General features: G+C 40.4%; 1 protein-coding gene across 2 annotated transcripts in view; it reads left to right on the plus strand.

Annotated features, from left to right (window-relative positions):
* Tmem232 (transmembrane protein 232) overlaps positions 1-22,018 on the plus strand; it is a 256,911-nt gene that overhangs the window by 222,271 nt on the left and 12,622 nt on the right. For both annotated transcript variants that reach the window (XM_041631893.1, XM_041631894.1), the window contains one exon: positions 20,476-20,569. In XM_041631893.1, the coding sequence (XP_041487827.1) occupies positions 20,476-20,569 (94 nt within the window). The remainder of the gene's footprint in view (positions 1-20,475; positions 20,570-22,018) is intronic.

A 22,018-nucleotide genomic window follows, 5' to 3' on the forward strand; every position in this document is an offset into this window, starting at 1 on the left:
TCTTACCATGATATTCATTGCCTGCAGAGAGAGTTTGAAGAAACCCATTTTGGGGCTCAGTTGCAGATTCCCAATTTGCATCTCCTCATGGGTCACCATGGCCTACATTGATCTGCACTGACCTGGCTCATTTGAAATCACTCAGGGTTTGTTCATAAGCACACAGAACAAAACGCTTCCTGTACCTCAGAGGTTCTAAATCTGGATGAGTTCTTTAAGTACAAGTGTGCCCTGTTGCTTTGTTCAAACTTGAGTGTCAAAATAAAGAACTAAAATACCGTAAGATACTAACCAAACCAGTTAGGCAATGTTACGAGCGACACAAAACACATTTTCCTGCTTAATAGGTTATGAATATTTTATTTAGTGTCTGAAATGAATTTGATAAAATTAATCCACGTTGTCTTTTATTTTACTTCTTTGAGCGTATGTATCAAACTTTTGACACAAGAGAAAATTTTTATTTCGCTCTAGTCATAAAAGTTGAGCTGCTTTGCTTTCTCTCGCCACTCTTCCTTTAGGAGGGACTTGTAAAGAAGTGACCAAAAATGACCAAGGTTCATTTAACCAGTGAATGGAAACAGTAATTGAAGCCTCTTTGAGCATTTCAGCCTTTATTTATAAGTAAATTTGTCTTTAAATAAACTGCTGAACTATTAAGAATGAAATCTTATGACTTATTGTATTTGCAAAAAAGGATCTTATACCTGGAAATATTCTACATTCACTGAGATTTTAAAATGCCTGTTATATACGCAATATTTTTATAAATAGCTATTCTAATTATAAATAATAAAAAGCATAACGAAGATAATGGGCTAGAAGGATTCCAGAAAGGAAACTCAGTGAAAGAGACTAGGAAATGTTCAGTTTATAGGCAATTAAGTTAGTTAAGCCTTGAAGGAGGAAGCAACTGAGGGCATTGAAGAAGGAAAGCTGCTCTAAGTGGAAGAAGCCGTATTAAAAAAAATAACCAACCACGAAGGCAAAAGGGTTATGAGAGTTTATTGAAAATAATGGCAAGAGGAATAAGCAACTAAATGAAGAAGTGGCAAATGGTGAGGTAACCCACTCCAGGCTGTGCCTGAGGAACAGAAAAGTGACCCTTCAAGCCACAAAGATCCGGAGCTGCTGAAATGCAGCAGAAAATGCATTCATAAATGTGATTATCTAAAGGGTGCTTCAGGAAGCATGCACGCACGTGCACACACACACACACATACACGCACACACGCACACACACACACACACACACACACACATTCTGGAAATAAAATTATTGCCTGGGCATTTTCATTTTAAAGATAAATGTTCAAACAAAAGCATGTGAGTCATACACTGAATTCTTCTCTAACAGAGTCTGAAGAACAGAATAAGGCAGCAACCTGTCCAAGCAAAGCTTGCTCCCAACACAGACCCTAAACTGACCATGGTCCAGTACAATGGGCATTTATTTTTCATCCCACTATAGCCAATGTGGTATGCCTTGTCGGTTGTCCTAATATGTGGTCATCCAGTAACTTGTACTCTTTGATTTTCATGGCTTCGTTCTTCCCTGCGTGAATCATGCTGTTTTACAGATAAGGATAACCAAGAGAGGTGTGCGTTTTTAACTGATGCAGACAAGGCTGCGGTTACTACTCTATCCCTCTGACGGATAAAACTGTAAATGTCCAACTGGATGCAAAAGACGGGCGCTTTAAGAGGTTGATGTGTCTATAGCAGTTTTTGCCCAACGATCATATCTATAGACGAGAGAGCTTACATCCAAAGATTGACACAGGGCCCTGGCACAGCTGCATTTCATTGTTGGCATCTGTATTAGTTTGTTTGCCCTGAACCTTTACGTCACCTATTCTGGCTAGTTGGTGCTCATGTCATGTAATCGTGAAAACACCGAGACTAATTTCCTTGCTTTATCTGCTTCTGTGGAAGCATTATAGAGTGAGGGTTAGCTTTAGCATGACAGAACTTGCAATAGTTTAAGAGGTGAATAAAAACTGTAGATATTTGGAAAGAATGAGAAAATTTCCAAGGTTAAAAATAAATTCTAAAAAGGGGAGAACCTCAAACACACTACAAAATGAAGGCTGCCTTGTTTTCATAATCTCAAGTACCTGAGTGCAGCAGGGGTAATAGTCAGTTTAGATACAGTCATGTATCTAGTTTATCTTCTGTATTTTTAATTCATACCATAGATTTATTATCATGACATCTTTTCTGTTTTGTTGATTTGCTGTCGCTGTGTTAATCTCTTCAGTGACACCTTTTCCTGCCATTCTTTTCCATTCCATAGTGTTCTTCTTTGTTTCATTTTTGTTGCGGGAGGTCCTTCCGCTCCAGCCTATAGCCACTGAGATACCAGCCCATTGGGGCGTGGTCTCTCTCCCTTTAAAAAAGCGGCCACTTCCCTCTCCTCTCTCTCTTCACTTTCTGCTCCGCTGGTGACTAGACTCCCTTCCTGGTTGTGCAGAGGGCTGTTGTCTGGGACAGTGATCTGTAAGTTTTTTCCCCTTTAAATAAATACCACCCTATTAATCATAATTCCAAACTGGTGTGGCATTGTTTGTGACTTACGCCTTCAATTTTTACAAATATCTTCTATTTTATAGACATTACACTTTACATTTTGTCAGAAGTATCAAGTATCACTTTTTGTTGCCTTCCCCCGTTCTCATTGAAAATAATTTTTAGAATTATATATTCGTTTTCATCTTTGACATGATGGATCAATATTCTTTCCTCGCAATGATTTTGAGACGTTCACAATGTTCTTCGACTCAGTGTGCACAAAAGTGAACTCTGCAGAGGACTGGCATTTGCCAGTAGACATTTTTATAGATTGTCTTTGTGTCCCTGCCTTCATGTTTATGTGACAGTGGGAGACCATTTAGATCCACATCTATACGGCATGGTGATAATCAAAATGTCTGACCTGTTCCTGAGTTCTAGAAGGCATTTATGACTATAGCTGTGCTGATGTTAAGTAGATTTTCCTGAGATGTAAACTACACCAAACACATCACCTATTGACCCCATAGAGAGAGGACACCTGCAGATTAAAAGAAGAATTCCATCCAAATCCAGCTGGATGAGTCACTGAATTTATTAATTTAATAATAAATTATTCTGTAAGTGACTTACAGAAATGTGGATGACAGAAAGGCATCGACACCACCAGAAAGTATCCTTGGTTACTAACATGTACCCAAAGAGTCCCACTCATCCACCGTGCAGGTGGCTTGTGGGAACCTGTGCCTTGAAGAGGCTCTTGCCTGGATTGGGCACCTATACCACCAAAGTGAATTGTTTCACCTTTACGTACTCAGGCAAAGGGGGAGCCTCATAAATGCTCTCAAACCTTGGGATCCTCATGAGCCCCTTGAGTCCTGGAATCCCTTTAGGTCCAAGATTCTTGTGAACCTCCACCTGTATCACCAAGTACAGGTTAGTAGGCCTGACCTCGTGAGTGTCCCATGTGGGTGTTCACCACAGCTCAGCATCTCTGATTCAAGATGGCCATGGTCATGTAACACAGAAGAAAGAGCTCATGAGAATTGGATGTGACAATCCTTTATCTATCTTTTCTGGATCTCATATATTACAGTGATTATAATTCTTACTCTATCTGAAAATGTGGTCCTTCCCAGTCCCCCCAGGTGTTTTCTTTTCCTCCTCAGCAGACTCTTATTTGTGATAAGAATTCTTTCTAGGATATACTACAAACTCTACCCCTTGATTTGCTTCTACTTGCTGTTAATTATTCTTCTATCTTGCGGAGTGTAATCGTAGGCCATCTGATGTGGGGAGGGTAAGGTGCTTCATTGTGCTAGCGTCAGTCCCTGTGGTGTTTCTACCTGTGTTGTCCTAAAAAACAAATGGTTGCGTCTACTTTCAGACTGGAATCTGAAACGCACGTTCTCCACTTCTGTTTAAATGGTTCTCATTTTCAAATACACTTCCCGTGGCTCCTTGATCATTGTATGGCCTCATAGAAAATCTTGCTTCCAGGTTGTGCTCACTTTTTAGCATGCTGGCTCCACTAATCAAATTCTATTCAAGGGCCATACTGTAATGAATGGGAGTGAGAAGCCAAGCCCAGGATATTCTACTTTAAAATAATAATTTGGAAGTGTGGATGTAGCTCAGTGGAAGAGTGTTTGCCTGGCATGCTTGGGACCCTGGAGTCAGGTTACAGCACTGGACATAAAAAGGAATAACAGCCAGACTTGGTGCTAGTTACCATTACTAATAATGGCAGTGTATCTTATAATTATAAAAACATGCTCCCCCAAAACAGTATATCATAATTGAAAGCTTCTAGAATAAAACAGCCCTGGCACACTCAAGTTTGGCATCCCTAGTAGTTCAGTCTGAAACTGAACGTTACATACCATTGAGCATGTTATCCAGCAGCAAGGAAGTCACTCAGAGGCAGGAAAGAGAGGGGGAAGCATACCCTTGACATCCTCCTCTTTCCTCCTCTAAGTCTGTATAGTTGCTATGGCAATCAATTGCTCTTCTGCTAAGATCGCTCCTCCAATCTTTCATAATTACCACAGCAATTCTACTTCAATTGGTTCAGAAATGGTCCCACACTGCTAAGTATTTCTTGTTCAATCTGCCCAATCGTCAGAGCAATGATTTTGAAACAGGATTCTGATCATTCTGTTTTCCTGCTTAGACAGAAAGACTACAAAGCTGTAGTCCCGAATACAGGCAAAGACGTCGTCTAAAATTGTGGTTGGATTTGGAGCCCCTGCTTTATTTGTAACTTCCACTTTGACCCCTTCCCTCCTCATTTTAAGGGTCCCAGTGACACACCCATGCACAGGACTATCTGATGTCCCTTTCTCAGTACAGTAGGAAAGACGTGATGACATTTGGGGGAATCTCCAAAGAAAAGGGCTTGACTCCAGAGAGGGCAGCTGCACAATGATCCCCAGTAATCCTTCACTCTTGAGTGTACACGTCAATGCCTAATAGGTTTCATGGTTGTGGTAGAAACTTAATTCTTAACTTCTGAGGAATAGAGTGTGGGTCATTTATGATGAGACGCCACTTCCAAGGTTAGGTCGAAGAATGTGACTTCTGTCTTGGCGGCCCTTAGCCTAAAGAAAATCAACTGTCACATTTTGAGATGCTTTAAGGACAGACCGAAGTAGCAAGAAATTGATGTGTCTGACCAACAGCCAATAAGGTCATGAGGTTTGCCAAAGTCATGTGAGTAAAGTCATAAGTGTTTGCTCACTTGACTGAGCTTTGAGATGTCTGAGGTACTTGGTGACAGTGCCTTTCTGTGTTGGGCACTGCCCAAATCCCTGACCTGGAAAATCTGAGAAGATAAATGTCTATTATTTTAGCCTGCTAATTTGGGGGTGATTTGTTATGTAGCGTTATGTAACTAATATAATAGCTACCCAATCACTCCATAATGAGAGTCGTTTTTCACCAAGCCCAGAAACCCAACCAGAGCTTCCAAATGTCTTTGCGTTACTTTGTTCATAAGCACAAACAATTGACAAGTGGTGCATGAGGAACATAGAGGCCGAGCCATGGTTACCATCATTTTCTTGAAGATGAGGATGATGATACCATACACTAGACGCAAGAGGATCGTGAAATAATTGCTTCAGGGTATTGAAAACTAATGACACCAACTCTAGAACCGGAGCTATCCTGGGATGTGTTTGGCTGATAAGATTTGGTCAGTTAGAAAGATTTTATGTAAAATTTATTCTGTTTGGGTAGAATTAAGATAACAAATGGTACCTAAATCTACCCCAATATAGACTATTGAATCTGATAACACAATGCCAGGTGTCACACCCCTAACTTCCACTCACTAGTTATATACTTTAAGTAACTTCTTATTGTGCTCCCTCAAATGAGGAACTGGGTCAGGAAACAGGAAGCAGGGCTTGGTTCCAAGAGAACACAGACTTGGAAAAAGTGTCTCAATAGAGTATTCCCAGGATGATAATAACACTATCCTAACAAACCAATAGAGCAGCCAATTTCTATCAAGGCAAAAACAAACAAGCAAACAAAAAAAAATCAACAAAAAACCCCCAAAACCCCAAATAACAACAAAATAGAACCCAAACCAAAACTAAACCAAGCAATCGACACCCTCTCCCCCTCCCCAACAATGAAAAAAAAAATCAACCAATCTAAGAAAGCCACTAAAATTCAAGCTGGAAACCATTCCTTGCTCTTCACTAGTCTTGTGTTTCAGGATGCATTGCTTCTCTCCCTTGGATCAGACTTGGAGCCGCTTACGTCATGCACGGAGCCATTTGTGGCACAGGGGGCACAATTCTCAGTAACTTCTGCGCTACATCCTCGTTCTGCAGATTTGTTTCAGAGGTGCAGCCGGAGCCGCGCTGTTGCAGGGGGCCCTGCCCGTGCCGCCTGCTGTGTGAAACCACTTGCATATCTTCGTCAGACCGGATCTTCTGACAGTAAAAGAAATTTTTTTACATCAAACATATTACAACCCTGTTGTGAAAATCACATAGATTAGTGTCTACACTTCACGTAATGAAAAGGGCCCAGACTCTGATCTATAAATTGATTTAGGAGATTGTCGACAAGCTGCAGGAGGACATTCAGCGAGTGGGCAATGTATGAGTGTCTGCCGATTTTGTTTGGCTCCAAACTGGAGCATTTTACGTCTAGAGATACAGAAAGAATTGCTTCCATGGAGCGTGTATACAGGGTATTTTGACCATCAATTGAAAAAAAAAAAACCACTTTAAAAGCGTTTATGATGTGTTGTTTTGTTGCTTCTTCAGCTTTAGTCAACGTGGTGAAGATGCTCGAAACTCTCCAGCAGGAAGTATCTGGAAACCAGTAGATCAGCTGTCTGCCTGGCAGGGAATGTTGAGACTCAACTTGTAGAAACCAATGTCTTAGACAGAGCCCCCTGGGACAGCTTTATTGGGAGTGTCATTAGTCCAATGACCCCAGAGTCTCCCTCTGACTGTTCCTCCATTAAGTAGTTATGAGAACTTTGCTCAGGCTAGCCCAGTTAGAGGAGGGAAGAGCGAGCACAGCATGCTCACTTTTGTTTGTGACCTACCAACAATCTAAAATCTAGGAACAGCGCAAGGGATTTTAAGTGTGGGAGCAGGCAGTAGGAGAGCAAAGCCTCACACATCTGCCTTTTAGACGTAGGCAAGAAAACGAGCCTGGTATTAGTTTGGTTTGGGTGGTAGTGTTTTTGTGGTTTCTTTAGACGCCATTCCATGAAAAGTACTTTAAATCTTATCCTTCCTAAGGAGCTGCATATAAACTTAAGACTGTGCTTGGGTGAGCCAATTAAGGTAAATAAAATAAAATATTCAAAGTATGATCAGATATGATTTAAAATTTGCATCACTCTGCAATGCCAAATAGAAAATTAAAAAAAAATATTTAATTGGGAAAAAGATGTTTCCTCCAAAAGATCAGAAAATCACCTACTTTTAAACCCCCTTTTTGAGAAATGCATGAAAAAATTAAATCCGACAGGTGGGCTTTTAAGTCTGAAAGTTAGAGTTGAATACATCCCTAAAGATTTGAAATCCTTAGTTTCTAGGCATAGCTCTTAAGAAAAATGAAATGAGAGAAATGTGACTGAAAAATTAACAGATGGTTCCAGTCTTATTTTCTGAAGACTAGCTGACCTTTGGCATTGGATTGTGGGTAAGGCATTGTAGACTCAACTCAGGGACTTTCAAGGGCCTTGAGAAAGTTAGGATCTATTTGAAGTCTGACTTCTGGTCTTATTTTCTGCAAACTACGTTGCATTTCCTCCCCTCAACCTGATAACCCAACAGTGAAATGGGTAACTCCAATAGGAAAGGAAAATGCGTTACAAAGCATGATGCAATCTTAAGTGAACCTCATTAAGTACAGAGCAAATACGTACTAGAGGAAGAAGACTTATGATTTTTGGGACCATTTAAATGGGACATACAGCTCACAGTACATGTTATGGAGGACTTCCCTGAGGCCTGGAGGGTGCTGAGCAAACTGAGATCTTGGATCTAAACAGAGGACGTACTCCCGTGTCTGTGGACAAGTATGCTCTAAACTGAACAATATACTCAGAGGACAATTGTATGGAATCAACTAGACCTGGAGAAAGAGGTTATCCATGTATACAAGAAAAGAGCCTGAGAAAGGAGCATGATCAGAAGCCACAGGTGGCTAGAGCATGCTCAATATTGGGTGCACCAAGTTGGACAATGGAGTCTTCTGGTGAAGCAGACTGAGACCAGTCCCCTGATATCTCTAGCACATGAGCCTAGGGATCTTAAACACACATTATTGGAAAGTCTGGCATGGTAAGGTGCACTTTCAGATGGTTCTACCAAGGTTGTGTAAAGAAGTCACAGCTGTAAATGTTCTAGGAAACAACCTACTGCATTTTTGGGGATGGATGCTCTGAGTGGAAGCATATGAACTCCTTGTAATTTGTGTTGGACCTAGCCAGGGCAGAGGCAAGCATGGGCAGCCTTTTTTGTTCCATTACAACTGTATTTTACATTTTAAAACCTATGTTTCATACTCGTCCAGTTATCAATATAAAGATTACTTTGTATCTCATTTTGATTGTGCAGGAAAATGTACACCAGAAATGCTTCATGTATGTGAAAATGTACTTTTTGCTTGGATTTTATGTATGTATGTGTATATTTAATAGTACTATTAAATATAGTAGTGATATTCACCAATAAGACTAAGAGAAAAATGCCTATGATCCAGATAAAGTAATGAAGATTACTAAAATTGGAAACTCTCAAGGGATCTGTTTTTAATTTGTTATAGGGAGCAGTGGCCCCTTGTTTGTCCTGGCCGCCCAGCTAGCTTACATCCGAAATAACCACACAGAAATTGTATTAATTAAATTACTGCCTGGCTCATTATTTTTAGCCTCTTATTGGCTAACTCTCACACCTTGATTTAATCCATTTTTATTAATCTGTGTTTACCACGAGGTTGTGGCTTATCGGTTTAACACGTCTCACCCAGTGTCTCCATGGTGACTCCCTCCCCCCCCCCTTTTTTTATTTAGAATTTAGTTTTAGTTTTGTCTTCTTTGCCTACCTAAGTTTTGTCCTATCAGGCCAAGTAGTTTCTTTTATTGATCAACCAATGAAAGCAACACATAAACAGAAGGACCTCCTACACCATTTTCCCTTTTTTGTTTAAACAAAAAGGAAGGCTTTAACATAGTAAAATTACATATAACATGTATCAAGCAAAAATTACAGTTACAATATTTATATTTATTTTACCTTTTATCATAACAAAGGAAAACTATAACTGTAATTATCTATTTTTTAACTCCATCAAAGACTCCAGAAGGATATAATATTACCCAAGTAAATGAGAAGTAAGCAACTTTTAAAACTCTAGAAATGACAGAGACATCTTGCTGCCTGTACAGGTTACCCAAAGTTCTTTTGTACCGTTGGGGCATACATTTTTAGCCTACAGGCCCATAGTATTTAGCAAACTTTTCCATGCAGCAGGAAATTTTAAAGACAGTTTTGCCTATAATGTCAGTTTGTCAGTCACTTCTTTTGTGTCCTGTAGAATGTCTTACAGACTCTTTTATGAAGCAGTAACCCCAAAGGACCATCTCACCTTTAGGCAAGTTTGGCAGTTATCTCTCTGTGGGTACTCTATGTCTAGTTTATGTAACAGTCCAGGCAAGAGCAGTTTCTTGCCCAAATGGCTAACCAGCTCCATAAGGAGCCTCTTTGATGCCCATTTTTCTCAGGAAGTAGCTTGGTGCTGCCAGGAGCAGACACATTTCATTGTTATGAAAAGTCCTAAATTATTAAAACATTTTAAATGCCATATTCTGTCATCTTTGAAAGATATGAAGAATGCCTATCTAACTGAAATATATCTCTATATATTTAGAAAATCTAATTAACATGACTACAAGCTTGACTATTATCAATGATTATCCATTAACCTATATTTCCTAATTAAACATTACATTTTAAATGAACTATACAATCACAATACCTTAATCAAAACCAGAAATATGCATATAACAAAATTGACCTTAAATTAGTATTAGTAAATCAAGATTTATATCATTGCAAATTATTTATATTTATATCATTAATTGATTGGTTTTCTTTTCATTGCAAAAAGTAAAACTAGTAAAGATGTGGGATTCCCCTTTGTATGCTGTGAATACCATTAGTGAATAAAGAAACTGCCTTGGCCTGATAGGGCAGAGTAGAGCTAGGTGGGGAAAACTAAACTGAATGCTGGGAGAAAGAAGGCAGAGTCAGGGAGAAGCCATGTAGCCCGCCAGAGACAGATGCCAGAACTTTACCCCATAAGCCACAGCCACGCGTGATGATACACAGATTAATAGAAATGGGTTAAATTAGTTTGTAAGAGCTAGCCAATAAGAAGCTAGAGCTATCTCTTTTCATCGCCTGATGAAGGTTAATATTCAGGAGGGTGCCTATATGTTTTTCATTGGATTCACCTTCTTATTTAGGAGACAGAGACAGAGACACACATTGGAGCACTGGACTGAAATCTCAAGGTCCAAATCAGGAGCAGATGGAGAGAGAGCACGAGCAAGGAACTCAGGACCTCAAGGGGTGCACCCACACACTGAGACAATGGGGATGTTCTATCAGGAACTCACCAAGGCCAGCTGGCCCAGGTCTGAAAAAACATGGGATAAAACCGGACTCACTGAACATAGCGCACAATGAGGACTACTGAGAACTCAAGAACAATGGCAATGGGTTTTTGATCCCTACTGCATGTACTGGCTTTGTGGGAACCTAGGCAGTTTGGATGCTCACCTTACTAGACCTGGACGGAGGTGGGTGGTCCTTGGACTTCCCACAGGGCAGGGAACCCTGATTGCTCTTTGGGCTGACTAGGGAGGGAGACTTGATGGGGGAGGGGGAGGGAAATGGTGGCGGGGAGAAGGCAGAAATCTTTAATAAATAAATAAATTAAAAAAAAAGAAGCTAGAGCTAATAGGTCAAACAGTATTGCAAATAATATGGTTTCTGTGTGATTATTTCTGGAGTCTGGGTGGCCAGTAAATGAACAAGCTGCCTTCTACAACATATTATAAATTTTATATCAATCTTTTGCTTTTTTAAAATTATTTTTTAATTTTTTAAATTAAATTTTAAATTATTTTCTTCTCTATGTATTCTTAAAATTGTATTATTTCTTTTTATTTGGTTTGAATATTTGTAGTAAAGTTATACTATGTATTTTCTGATATTATTTTTTTGCTTTCCTTCTTTTATGTGGTTCACTCATTTATTATATTTAAAATAAAAATACATACTTTTTGGCAAAATCTGGGTTATTTCCAGCTTTCCATTATTATAAGAATACAATGTTGAGCATTCCCATGTTCATTTCTTCCCTTCCCTTGCTTTCTATGTCCTTACTTGAGCACAGACATTTCTACTTTTTAAAAATCTTCCAACTCAGTCTTCTTTTCTGCCTGTAGTTATATCATTCTGAAAACATTTTACATTTCATGTGTTGACTTTTTTAATTCTAGCATTAATATATAGATTATTAGAATATAATCCATGTGAGATCCAATTTTCTGGTGTTTTCCACTATTTTGTTTGAACATTCTTATCATTTTATTTTCTTCTGTTTGGGGGTAGTAGAAGGCGTACAAACCCAGCACCTTATGCCAGCTGAACAAACATTCTACTGCTCTGGCTACGCTCAGCCTGACTATCATAGTCATTTAGAAACCTCTGCTCACAATTTCAGTATGTTTTCTAAGTATGCTTTGTCATTTTTAATGAAAGGTGAGACATATTTGTGAAAAATTATAAATCATTGGGGTTGGAGAGATGGCTCAGCATTTAGGAGCGTTTGTTATTCTCAGAGAGGGCCCGGGTTCACTTCCCAGCACCTACATTGCTGACAGCTGTCTGAAACGCCAATTCAGAAGGATCCAGTTCCCTTGTCGGACCCAAGCACTACTCACACATGGGACTCAGACATACATACAGGCAAAACACCCACACGTATTAAGTAAAGGTAAACATTTAAAAATAATATATAAATCTGGCTAATACTCAGGGCATCCTAATACAATCGCCGTCTTCTGTTTTGTAACTCAATTACTGTGAAGGTGTTTGTCTAACCAATGGCTCATCTGACTCAAGCAGAACCAAGTATTAGTTTAAATCTATTTATGATTCATAAATAATCCCAAATTATAGATTTCATGAGACCCAAATGAGAGCCTGAGGTAATTACGAAAGGTCTCTCCAAATTTGCAGGTTCAGGACTTCAAAGTTTGCAATCTGTGCTGCTCTAAAAGTTCTGAAAACACACACTGGGCTTGTCATTGACTCTTAGTAGGTCTTTCACCTTTCTCCAAGTATTAAGCAAATCCTTTGAGGGCAAACTTAGCTATGAATGTGGCACTTACTTTTTTTTTAATGCTCTTTTTTTCAATTCTGTGTTGTTGATTGCTTTGTATCTAATTTTGTGTCACCATTTCTTGTGAGGTTTTCAAATTTCTATTAACTTCTTACTCTCTGAGAAACCTCCTTTCCTTGAGCTTTCCTCCTTTGCTTCAATATATAAAACTCTTATGGAGATGTATGGCTTATCTCCAATGATTCATTTCTCTGAGGGTTTGGCAATTCTTGTTCTGACGGCTTCCATGGGTCATTAACATTTAATATTGCTTTAAAAACAATTTTTTGAAGTAATTCTTTGTCTATAGAGGCCTCGGTTTACTTTAGGTCCCAGTTCTATAGTGACAGACAGAAATCACGTATGAATGAAACTGAGGAAGCCACAAGTGTGGCATTTCATCTAGCTCAACAGGTCATAATTCACTCAAAAACTGTATTATACCATTTTGCAACAGTTTTCCAGGGTCCTATAGAAGCCTCCTTGTGCATCTCTCCATGTGAACATTGAAACTTCGGATGACAGTATTGGATGCTTTCTTTTTTGTATAGTTTGTCAGTCCTCATGACAGCATTCTCTCTTTTCGTAAATTTATTTATTAAAGATTTCTGTCTCTTCCCCGCCACCCAATTCCCTCCCCCTCCTCCAATCAAGTCCCCCTCCCTCATCAGCCCAAAGAGCAATCAGGGTTCCCTGCCCTGTGGGAAGTCCAAGGACCACCCACCTCCATCCAGTTCTAGTAAGGTGAGCATCCAAACTGCCTAGGCTCCCACAAAACCAGTACGTGCAGTAGGATCAGAAACCCATTGCCATTGTTCTTGAGTTCTCAGTAGTCCTCATTGTCCGCTATGTTCAGCAAGTCCGGTTTTATCCCAGGCTTTTTCAGACCCAGGCCAGCTGGCCTTGGTGAGTTCCCAATATGCAGTAAGTATTGGTTTAGTGAAAAGGGAGTAAGTGAGGTATTTCGTCCTCTCTGCATTTTAGGCTCCACCCACACTGGGTCTCCACACTTCTCCCCAGATGAACCTTCTCTGTTTCCTCCTAATTTTTGTCCCTATATTTTGCAGTCACTATATATTCCAGTGTGAATTCTCCAAAAGATGCTTCCCAACCCCAACTCTCAGCACCTTTGAATGTGTCTTTACTTGGAAGTAAAAGAAGTCTTTCCAAATGTAACTAATATGAGGATCTGAGGATGATAAGATCATTCTTTAGGCAGCTGCATCAAAGAAATATTTATCCCAGGCTGCCAGACTTCCCACAGAGACTGGTGGATTTCGGTGGTTCACTTTATTGATGGTTATACTTGAAGGAACGGCTCCAGGTCCATGAGAAAAACACCCTAGGTTGTAAAACTAGGGAGAGGCTAGGAGCCTGCAGCCTAAAAGACACCCACCTACAGCTTAGCTAGACTGGGACAACATGAGAGCTGGTTTGGTCACGTGGCTCCTAAATCTAGTGACAATATGCCTGTGCTCTTGAAAGAACTGCCATTGTGAACCAGAAGATGTAGTGATGAGTGGCGAGCTACGCTCCTGGCACCCAGCCAACCGCATGGTGCCACTCTGTTGTAATAAGATTGGCGGGCTGGGCTGCGTCCCGCCACCCGGCTAGCTTATGCCTGGAATAATTACACGGAAACTGTATTCTTTTAAACACTGCCTGGCCCATTAGTTTCAGCCTCTTAACCCATTTTTAATAATCTATGTAGCACCATGAGGTGCGCTTACCAGGAAAGATCTTAACCTGCGTCTGTCTGGAGTGGGAAAATCATGGCGACTCCTTGACTCAGCTTCTTTCTCCCAGCATTCTGTTCTGTTTACTCTGCCTACCTAATTTTATGCCCTATTAAAGGGCCAAGGCAGTCTCTTTATTTAATCAATGAAATTAACACAGAACAGAAGACTCTTCCCCATCATTTTCCAAAACCTTTTCTGTTTAAACAAAAAAGAAAGACTTAGAAGAGAAGACACATGGAGGCACAGAAGCAGGTGCCCCTGGGAAGAGAGCTCCATGAGGATAATGTATTCCCCCCATGGGTCATAAGGATAGCCAGTTCCTCCAGAAGCTGGGGGAGAAGCTGGAGGCACCCCTCCCCCCAAAACTACATGCCCATTGGAGCTGCCAGAGGAACTGCCTGCATTCCAGAACTGTGAAACAAGGACTTGCAAGAAAAGTGTCTCTCCACTTCTCACTATAAAACACCAAAATACTTCATCTCATTAAAGACATCAAAATTGGCATGCCTTTCTTTTATTCATCCCCTTGTCCTGTATTTGATGGTCTGAGCTAAAAGCTGTGGCTTCCTCCTTTATATGAGGCTGATAAGGACAACTGTAACGATGTTACACCGAGACCTGTGCAGTGTTTGATGCATGCTTCACCTCCTTGATGTGGGAAGTGTTATTTTTCCAAATTAAGGATACAGTAAAACTATATGAGGGAGTAAAATCATGTGCTTAATATGATTGTCTTTATTTCCCGGAATACAGTCATCGTTATTCATGCATTTTTGGGTGCAAATGCATCAACAGATAGAGCTAAAAACCACAGATATTTATGTAGATGCATGTAAGTTTTCCTTTTAAAATTTCCTTTTAGCCTTATGTAATTTACTGTTTAAAATTTGTATATATTATTTAATAAGGAATTTGAAACAACTCAGTTAAATGCTTTTAACCTTTAAATAATTTTTATGATTCTATCTTACTCTTCACGGTACTTAGCAATTTCTTTTAACTTTGGCTATGCCCAGCTTTTGTGGAACGAATATAGTTAACACGAGTGTCAGCCCCTGCCTGTCCTCCAAGTCCCAGCTTCCTAGAGTCGCGTTTCTCTTGAATGTTTTAATAGAGTGCTGAGGGGGAGAGAGCAATGCTCTCTGGTCTGTGCTGCTTCTCAGTAGTACTGGGGGGCGTCCCATGTTCCCAGGTGTCATGCTGTTGCCTTTGAACCAATTATCTGCTTCGCTCTGCAGCCTGTTTCCTGAGACTGTGATCCTCTTGCATCCTTGGGTACTGCTCCTCTGAGTAGTTATGGGATAGGCTTCTAGAAAATAGAGAGGGTTAAAGCATATTAAAAATTTCCCTTGTTCCCCAATCCTTTGGGAGACAGGCAAACATCATGGGGGTGATGAGACCGAGAAGAAAACAGACAAAAATACCCTTGTTCAGGTAGCTACTCAGGAAAACACTAAATTCACATAGGCTTGGGATAAATGTAAAGTTACAATGGAGGTAAGAGAACCAAAGAGAATCACAATGGAAGACGAGCAGGAGAAGAGGATAGGGAAATGATTGACAACATCTGCAGGCTAACAGCAGCGAGGGGAAACAGGTGTGCCGAAGCAGTTGCAAGTGAACCTGTGAGCTAGGGGCAGGTAAACCCAAGGAAATAAGACAACTGGGAACTATATTATTAAACTGCTTTCACAAGTACATAGTCCATGTCAGGATTCCCTAATGGTGGTTAACGGGGGAGAGAGAGAACAGTTGGAAAGTCCAAAGTCTCTTCTGAGACTCAGGGCAATTTCTTAATTGTAACCTTTTAAAATCAAAAGAGCAAACTACATGCTTCCAACACAGTTGTGCAGAATATATGTTGCCATTCTGCAAAACACAGAGTCTATTCTACATGCTGTGGTACGAGCGAGGAACTAGGCTGGAGACTTAAAAAAACATGGACCCAGATAGACAGGGACACGGGTCATCCTTGATACAAGACTGTCAACTTTATTGTGCTCCAGGGAAGCTTATATAGGGATCCTTAACTAATAGCCACCACCCCAGCTCTCGGGATCTTTGAGCTGCAGGCCTCACCAGAACCAAGTCCCCTGCCATCAGGGTCTCCTGCTCAGAGCAGCTGCAGACATAGGTAAACAAGTTGTTTTGTTCAGTTCACTCCAGCAGGCAAAGGATATAAGGCAGGCAAAGAAAGTCAAGGGGCCAGGGGTCTGCAGCCCCAACACCATTCCAAAAGGAAGAATGGAGGATGGTGAAAAGATAGTGAACCAAAGCAAGACGGACACCCAGCAGGGAAAAGTCCAAATCCTGTAGTTCTATGTCAGGTTATCAAAGGGCTTAGATGATGCCTCTCTTCCAGCTTTCCTAAACGCAACACATTTCTCTTCCATAGGTTTGTTATCTTCAGGTCTTCTGCCAGGTATCCCAAGGCTCTGGCATCTCCAACATTGTGAGGTCTTCAACACAATCCAGGCTTCACCTTCACAGCCTCACACAATGTCCTGTCCGGGCCTGCATGCAGGAAACTCCCCTCCACACTCCTTCCCTCGGCAGCTTTCCTTAACATGGAGGAAGAGTCTACAACCCCTTTACTACTGTATCCATGACGCTAAAACTGGAATCACATGCTTTATGCTGCCTACTTCTCTGGCCTGCTTGGTTGGAATCTGGCCCTGCCCTTGGACTGCATTTACACAAGCTTTGATGTGTTGTTTTCCTTTATTGAATAAGCTTTCCTCTGTCTCTGTTTAGGAAGAGTAAACCTTTTTTTTTTTTTTGACATTTCCTTCTTACAAGTTGGAAGCTGAGCTGGGTGAGGTCTTGCTCTGAGGGGACTGCTCCCTTTATTCCATATGATTAAGCTACTTTGTTCCCTTTATTCCACTCCCCATGAGCCCTTTCTTTAAACTGTTCATCTTTTTGAGCATAAGACTTGGCTCTAGTATTAAATGTCATCTTGCTCTTTTTTTCCAAACTGTGTGATTTTTCTTGCTCTGCTTGCTCTTTTTCATTAGAGATCTCTATAAGAGTAATTGCTGATGACTAGGCAACAGAGTCAATATTAGGCTGTAATTAGTCCAAAACTTTTCAATTTAGCCTCTGGTATATTCCTAGGACAAGGGCAAAAGGAGTCATGCTATTTGATAAAATATCACAAAAATGGCTCTAGCCCGGATGCTAATTTTGTTACCCTCTGAAACCCGGTGAGCTGGGCCTCCATAGCTCATATTGCCTTTAGCTGTCTTCCAAGTTCCTACTAGGATGGTTCGTTAAGCCCTGATTACAGTCTTCAGCTGGTTTTCTTGCCCAAAATCTCAAAGTCTTCCATATATATATGGATATATAGTATGATCAGGCCCATCACAGCAACCACTCCCTGGTATCAACTTCTGCCTTAGTTTTCTACTGCTGTGATGAGACTCCATGACCAAGGACACTGATAGAGAACAGAGTTTTTTGTGTATTATAGTTTCAGAGGGTGAGTCCCTAGCCACCACTACCCGAGAGCTTACATATTTCCCCATTTTGCTGAAAACAGATTCTTTTCTCACACGATATGTCCTGATTACAGTTTCCCCTTCCTCTATTCACCCAAGTTTGTGCCCACCTCCCCCATTCATATCCTCTCCTTTTCTCTTTCATCAGAACAGAACATAACAGCAAAACACAACAAAACAAAACACACCACAATGAAGTTGGACGAAGGAAACCAGAAGAAGAAAAAGAACACTAAGAACAGTCTCAAGAATCAGAGGCCCGTCATTCATACACTCAGGAGTCCCATAGAAATATTAAACTGAAAGCTAATATGTGTATAGGAGAAACCTAGGGAAAATGTGTGTAAGCTTTGTGCTTACTACTTCCATCTCTATGAGCTCATATGAGCTTTGCTTGGTTGACTCATAAGGCCTTGTTGTTCTCCTGGTGCCCACCACACCCTTTGATGCTTTCTTCCTCCTCTTCCTAGAGTTTCCTGAGCTCTGAGAGGAGGGATTTGATGGTGACATCCCTTTTAGAGCTGTGTGTCTGAAGGTCTCCCTCTCTGTGTGTAATGTTTGCATGTGCGTCTCTGTATTTATTTCCTTCTGGAGGAGGAAGCTTCTCTGACAGAGATAATCAGCATAGTCTGAATAACTTGGATTTGGATATAATAATGTCTGAACATGGATATCAATTCAAGCCATTTTATTACTACTTTTTTTTTTTTTTTTTAAAGAACAGTAGTATTTGGTTTTACCCTAGGTCTCTGGGCTATCTAGTCTGTTTCTTGGTTGCCCAGACAATATCAGGTATGAGTTCCATCTTGTGGAGTGGGCTTTAAGTCAAATCAGAAATTTGTTGGTCATTATCACAGGCTTTGTGCTGCCATTGCCTGAGCATATTTGTAGGCAGGACATCATTGTAGACCAAAGGTTTTGTGGCTCCGTTGGTGTTTAGGATTCCTTTTGGTAGCATTCAGAGTAACTTTCCATACCAAAGGCACTAGGACATAGGGGTAAAGGTTCTATGTAGGCACCAGCTCAGCCTCTCTCTACGCAGTGAGTTGTGGATGTTGTCTTCAACAATGGTGCACTGTTGTCAGGTTGTGGAGAGCTACCTATTGTCTTGGAAGTAGCTTGGGTTGTATATTTTCCCTCCCAGGGAGATCCATGTATACCTACCTGCTAGTCCCTTCCTCTCTATATAACCTCTCTTGGTCTACTGATTGTAGCTTGGCTATCATTTATTTAACAGCTTGAGACACAATCACTATGCACAGAGAGAGTTCACTGGGAATGGCATGGGTCTTTGAAACCTTAAAGCCCACCTCCAGTAACATGGCTCCTCTAACAAGGGCATGCCTCTTAATCTTTCTCAAACAGTTCTATCAACTGGGAATCAAGTACTTGACCAAATAAGCCCATGGGGCCATTCTCATTCAAACCACCACTGAGTCACACTTTCCAAAGAGACTTGAGTCCAGAGGAGAGAGGATGGTTTGCAGGGAAGTGGGCATTGTGGTGAAGGTAGATGGAGATCTGAGAAGGATTCACCATGGGACAGAATAGTCCATGTGGTTCTGCAGGAGACAATGGAAATCAAGAATGTAGAGCTGGTTAGAGTGATATAAGCAACAAGCATGGGAAAATTAATGTGAATAACTCCAAACTAATATATTGATCAGATTTCATTTGGGGTTATTGAAATTTCTCAGGATTCCCTCCCCACTTCTTCCCTAAGCCTTTCTCTTTAAAACTATTTTCTCTCTCAACTGTCCCCCCTTTCTTACCATTTCATTTCTCTACATGTTTTTCAGTATAACCTATTCTCTCTTAGTATCTGTAATAGTAGAATTATTATGTGGACAATTTTTCTCTAAATCTGCCTTAATTGGGGGCCTAGGTTTATAACAGAAGCAAATTTATAAGCTCTTGCTGAAGTACCACAGTTATATGACAACTTAAATAAATATTAAAATCTCATCATGTTTTCTGATGTGGGATTCCCCTCTGTATGCTGTGAATATCATTGGTTAATAAAGGAACTGCTTTGGGCCTATAGCAGAGCTATAGGGAAACAGAGTGAGGCAGGGAAAGCTAAACAGAATGCTGGAAGAAACAAGGGTAGAGTCAGAGAGAAGCCATGTAGCCCCTGCCAGAGACAGACACTGGAACATTATCTGGTAAGCCACAGCCTCGTGATGATACACAGATTACTAAAAATGGGTTAAATTAAGATGTAAGTTTTAGGCAATAAGAAGCTAGAGCTAATGGGCCAAGCAGTGACTTAAATAATATAGTTTCTATGTGATTATTTCGGATCTGAGCTTCTGGTAATGACTAAGTGGCCTTCCAACAATAGTTTTCATAATTTCTTAGGTCAAATTTGTAGGCTTAGGCATCCTGTAGAGCTTTCAAGGTGACAGGGTTGTATGAGGGAACCTCCCCATCAAGTAGAGTGATATTCTAATATCCTAACTCTACCCTTTGCGTCCTTACATCTCATTGGCTGCGTATCAGCCAGCTGTTGAGTTTGCATCTGGCACAAGTGAATTACCTGTTTAAAATGATCATTTTATAGATTGTAGTATATATGTCATATCTTATCCTCCCAAATGTTAGTTTTGGTTATCCAAAATGACTTTGACAAACTAAAATTTAACATACTGGTAATCTAGTCAGAATAAGCTCTTTAGGTTAGTAAGGTAGCATCAAGATGCTTAATAGCAAATTATGACTTAAACATGTTTTAATGAAGGATAGTGCCTAAATCTAATGCTAGATGAATTTTTTTGTGTGTTCTTTTGAAGGGACCATTCTTCTATACTAGATGTTTCCATGTTTCCATATCCAGATTTCTTCACCAAGGCAGATAAGAAATTGGCAGAAATCGTTGACCATCATGTAAGACTGGCTTTCTTTTTTTTTTAAATTAAAGAATTAAACAAAATTACATTATTTTCACCCTTTCTTACTTCTCCCCAAACCTTCCCATACTCTCCTTAAAATCTATAACTTGAATGTATTTAATTGTTTATATATATAATATGTATTATACATAAATATATTCCTTTTAATGTTCTTTTCTTTTTTAAAAATAATCTTTTTTATTTTATGTACTAATCCCAGTTTCCTCTCCCTCCCCTCTTCTCACTTCTCCCACCTTCCCCTCATCTAACCCCCATTCATTCCTCAGAGAAGGTGAGGCCTCTCATGAGGAATCAACAAAGTCTGTCACATCACTGGAACAGGGCCAAGTCCCCCCCCCCCCCCCCCCCGCATCTAGGCTCCATAAGGAATGGGCTCTGAAACCCAGTTTATGCACGAGGGATGAATTCTGGTTCTATTGCCAGTGGCCCCACAAACTGCCCAAGCTACACGCCTGTCACTGACATTCAGAGGGCCTAGTTTGGTCCTATGCAGATTTCCCAGTTGTCTGGAACTGAGCTCCTCCTAGGTCAGGTCAGCTGTTTCTGTGGGTATCCCCATCATGGTCTTGACCCCTTTGTTCATATTATAACTCCTCCCTCTCTTCAACTGGCTGGGAGTTTAGCCTAGTGCTAGCTGTGAATATCTGCATCTGCTTCCATCAGTTGCTGAATGAAGTTTCTATGGTGACAGTTAAGGTAATTATCAATCTGATTACAGGGGAAGGTCAGTTAAGACAATCTGTCCACTATTACTTAGATTCTTAGCAGGGGTCATCCTTGTGGATTCCTGGGAATTTCCCTAGTGCCAAGTTTCTCACTAACCCCATAATGCTTGCCTCTTTCAAGGTATCTCTTTCCTTGTTCTCCCTTTCTGTCCTTCCCCAACTTGACCTTCCCGATCCCTCATGTTCTCCTCCCCACTCCCCTTAGCCCTTGCCCATTCCTCTTCCACCTTTATATATTCCTAAATATATTGCTCTGTCTGTATAATGTTAAGTGTATGTACATGATTTCAGGGGTAAAAACTTGGTATCAGATAAACAATTTTGAACCTCTTCCCTGGGGAAGTCTATCTCTCCCATTCTTAGCATTTGTTAATTATCTGTAGCTTTCTTTTGTCTAGGGTTGAAACTCTATGATATTTCCCTCCTTTATGTTAGCATGTCTAGGGGTGTCATCCTTGTTCAGATCTTGTTTAAGGAGCCATGCTGATGAGACTTCATGGGTGTAGCTTTCCTGACATTTCTTGGAAATGTCTTTCTTAAGCTAGCATAAAAACTAAAATTCTTCAGAAGCAAATTGACTTATCTAATGTCTTTCTGATACTGAAGCATGAATGGGTGATATTTAAGAACTGATAAATGATTTCCATTGCCAGGTTTGTCTATGAAGCACCACAGTGCTTATACAATGGTACCTAATG

Source organism: Microtus oregoni, unplaced genomic scaffold (genome assembly GCF_018167655.1).
Source record: "Microtus oregoni isolate MIOR12 unplaced genomic scaffold, Mior012 000038F_ref0000394, whole genome shotgun sequence".
NCBI lineage: Eukaryota > Metazoa > Chordata > Mammalia > Rodentia > Cricetidae > Microtus > Microtus oregoni.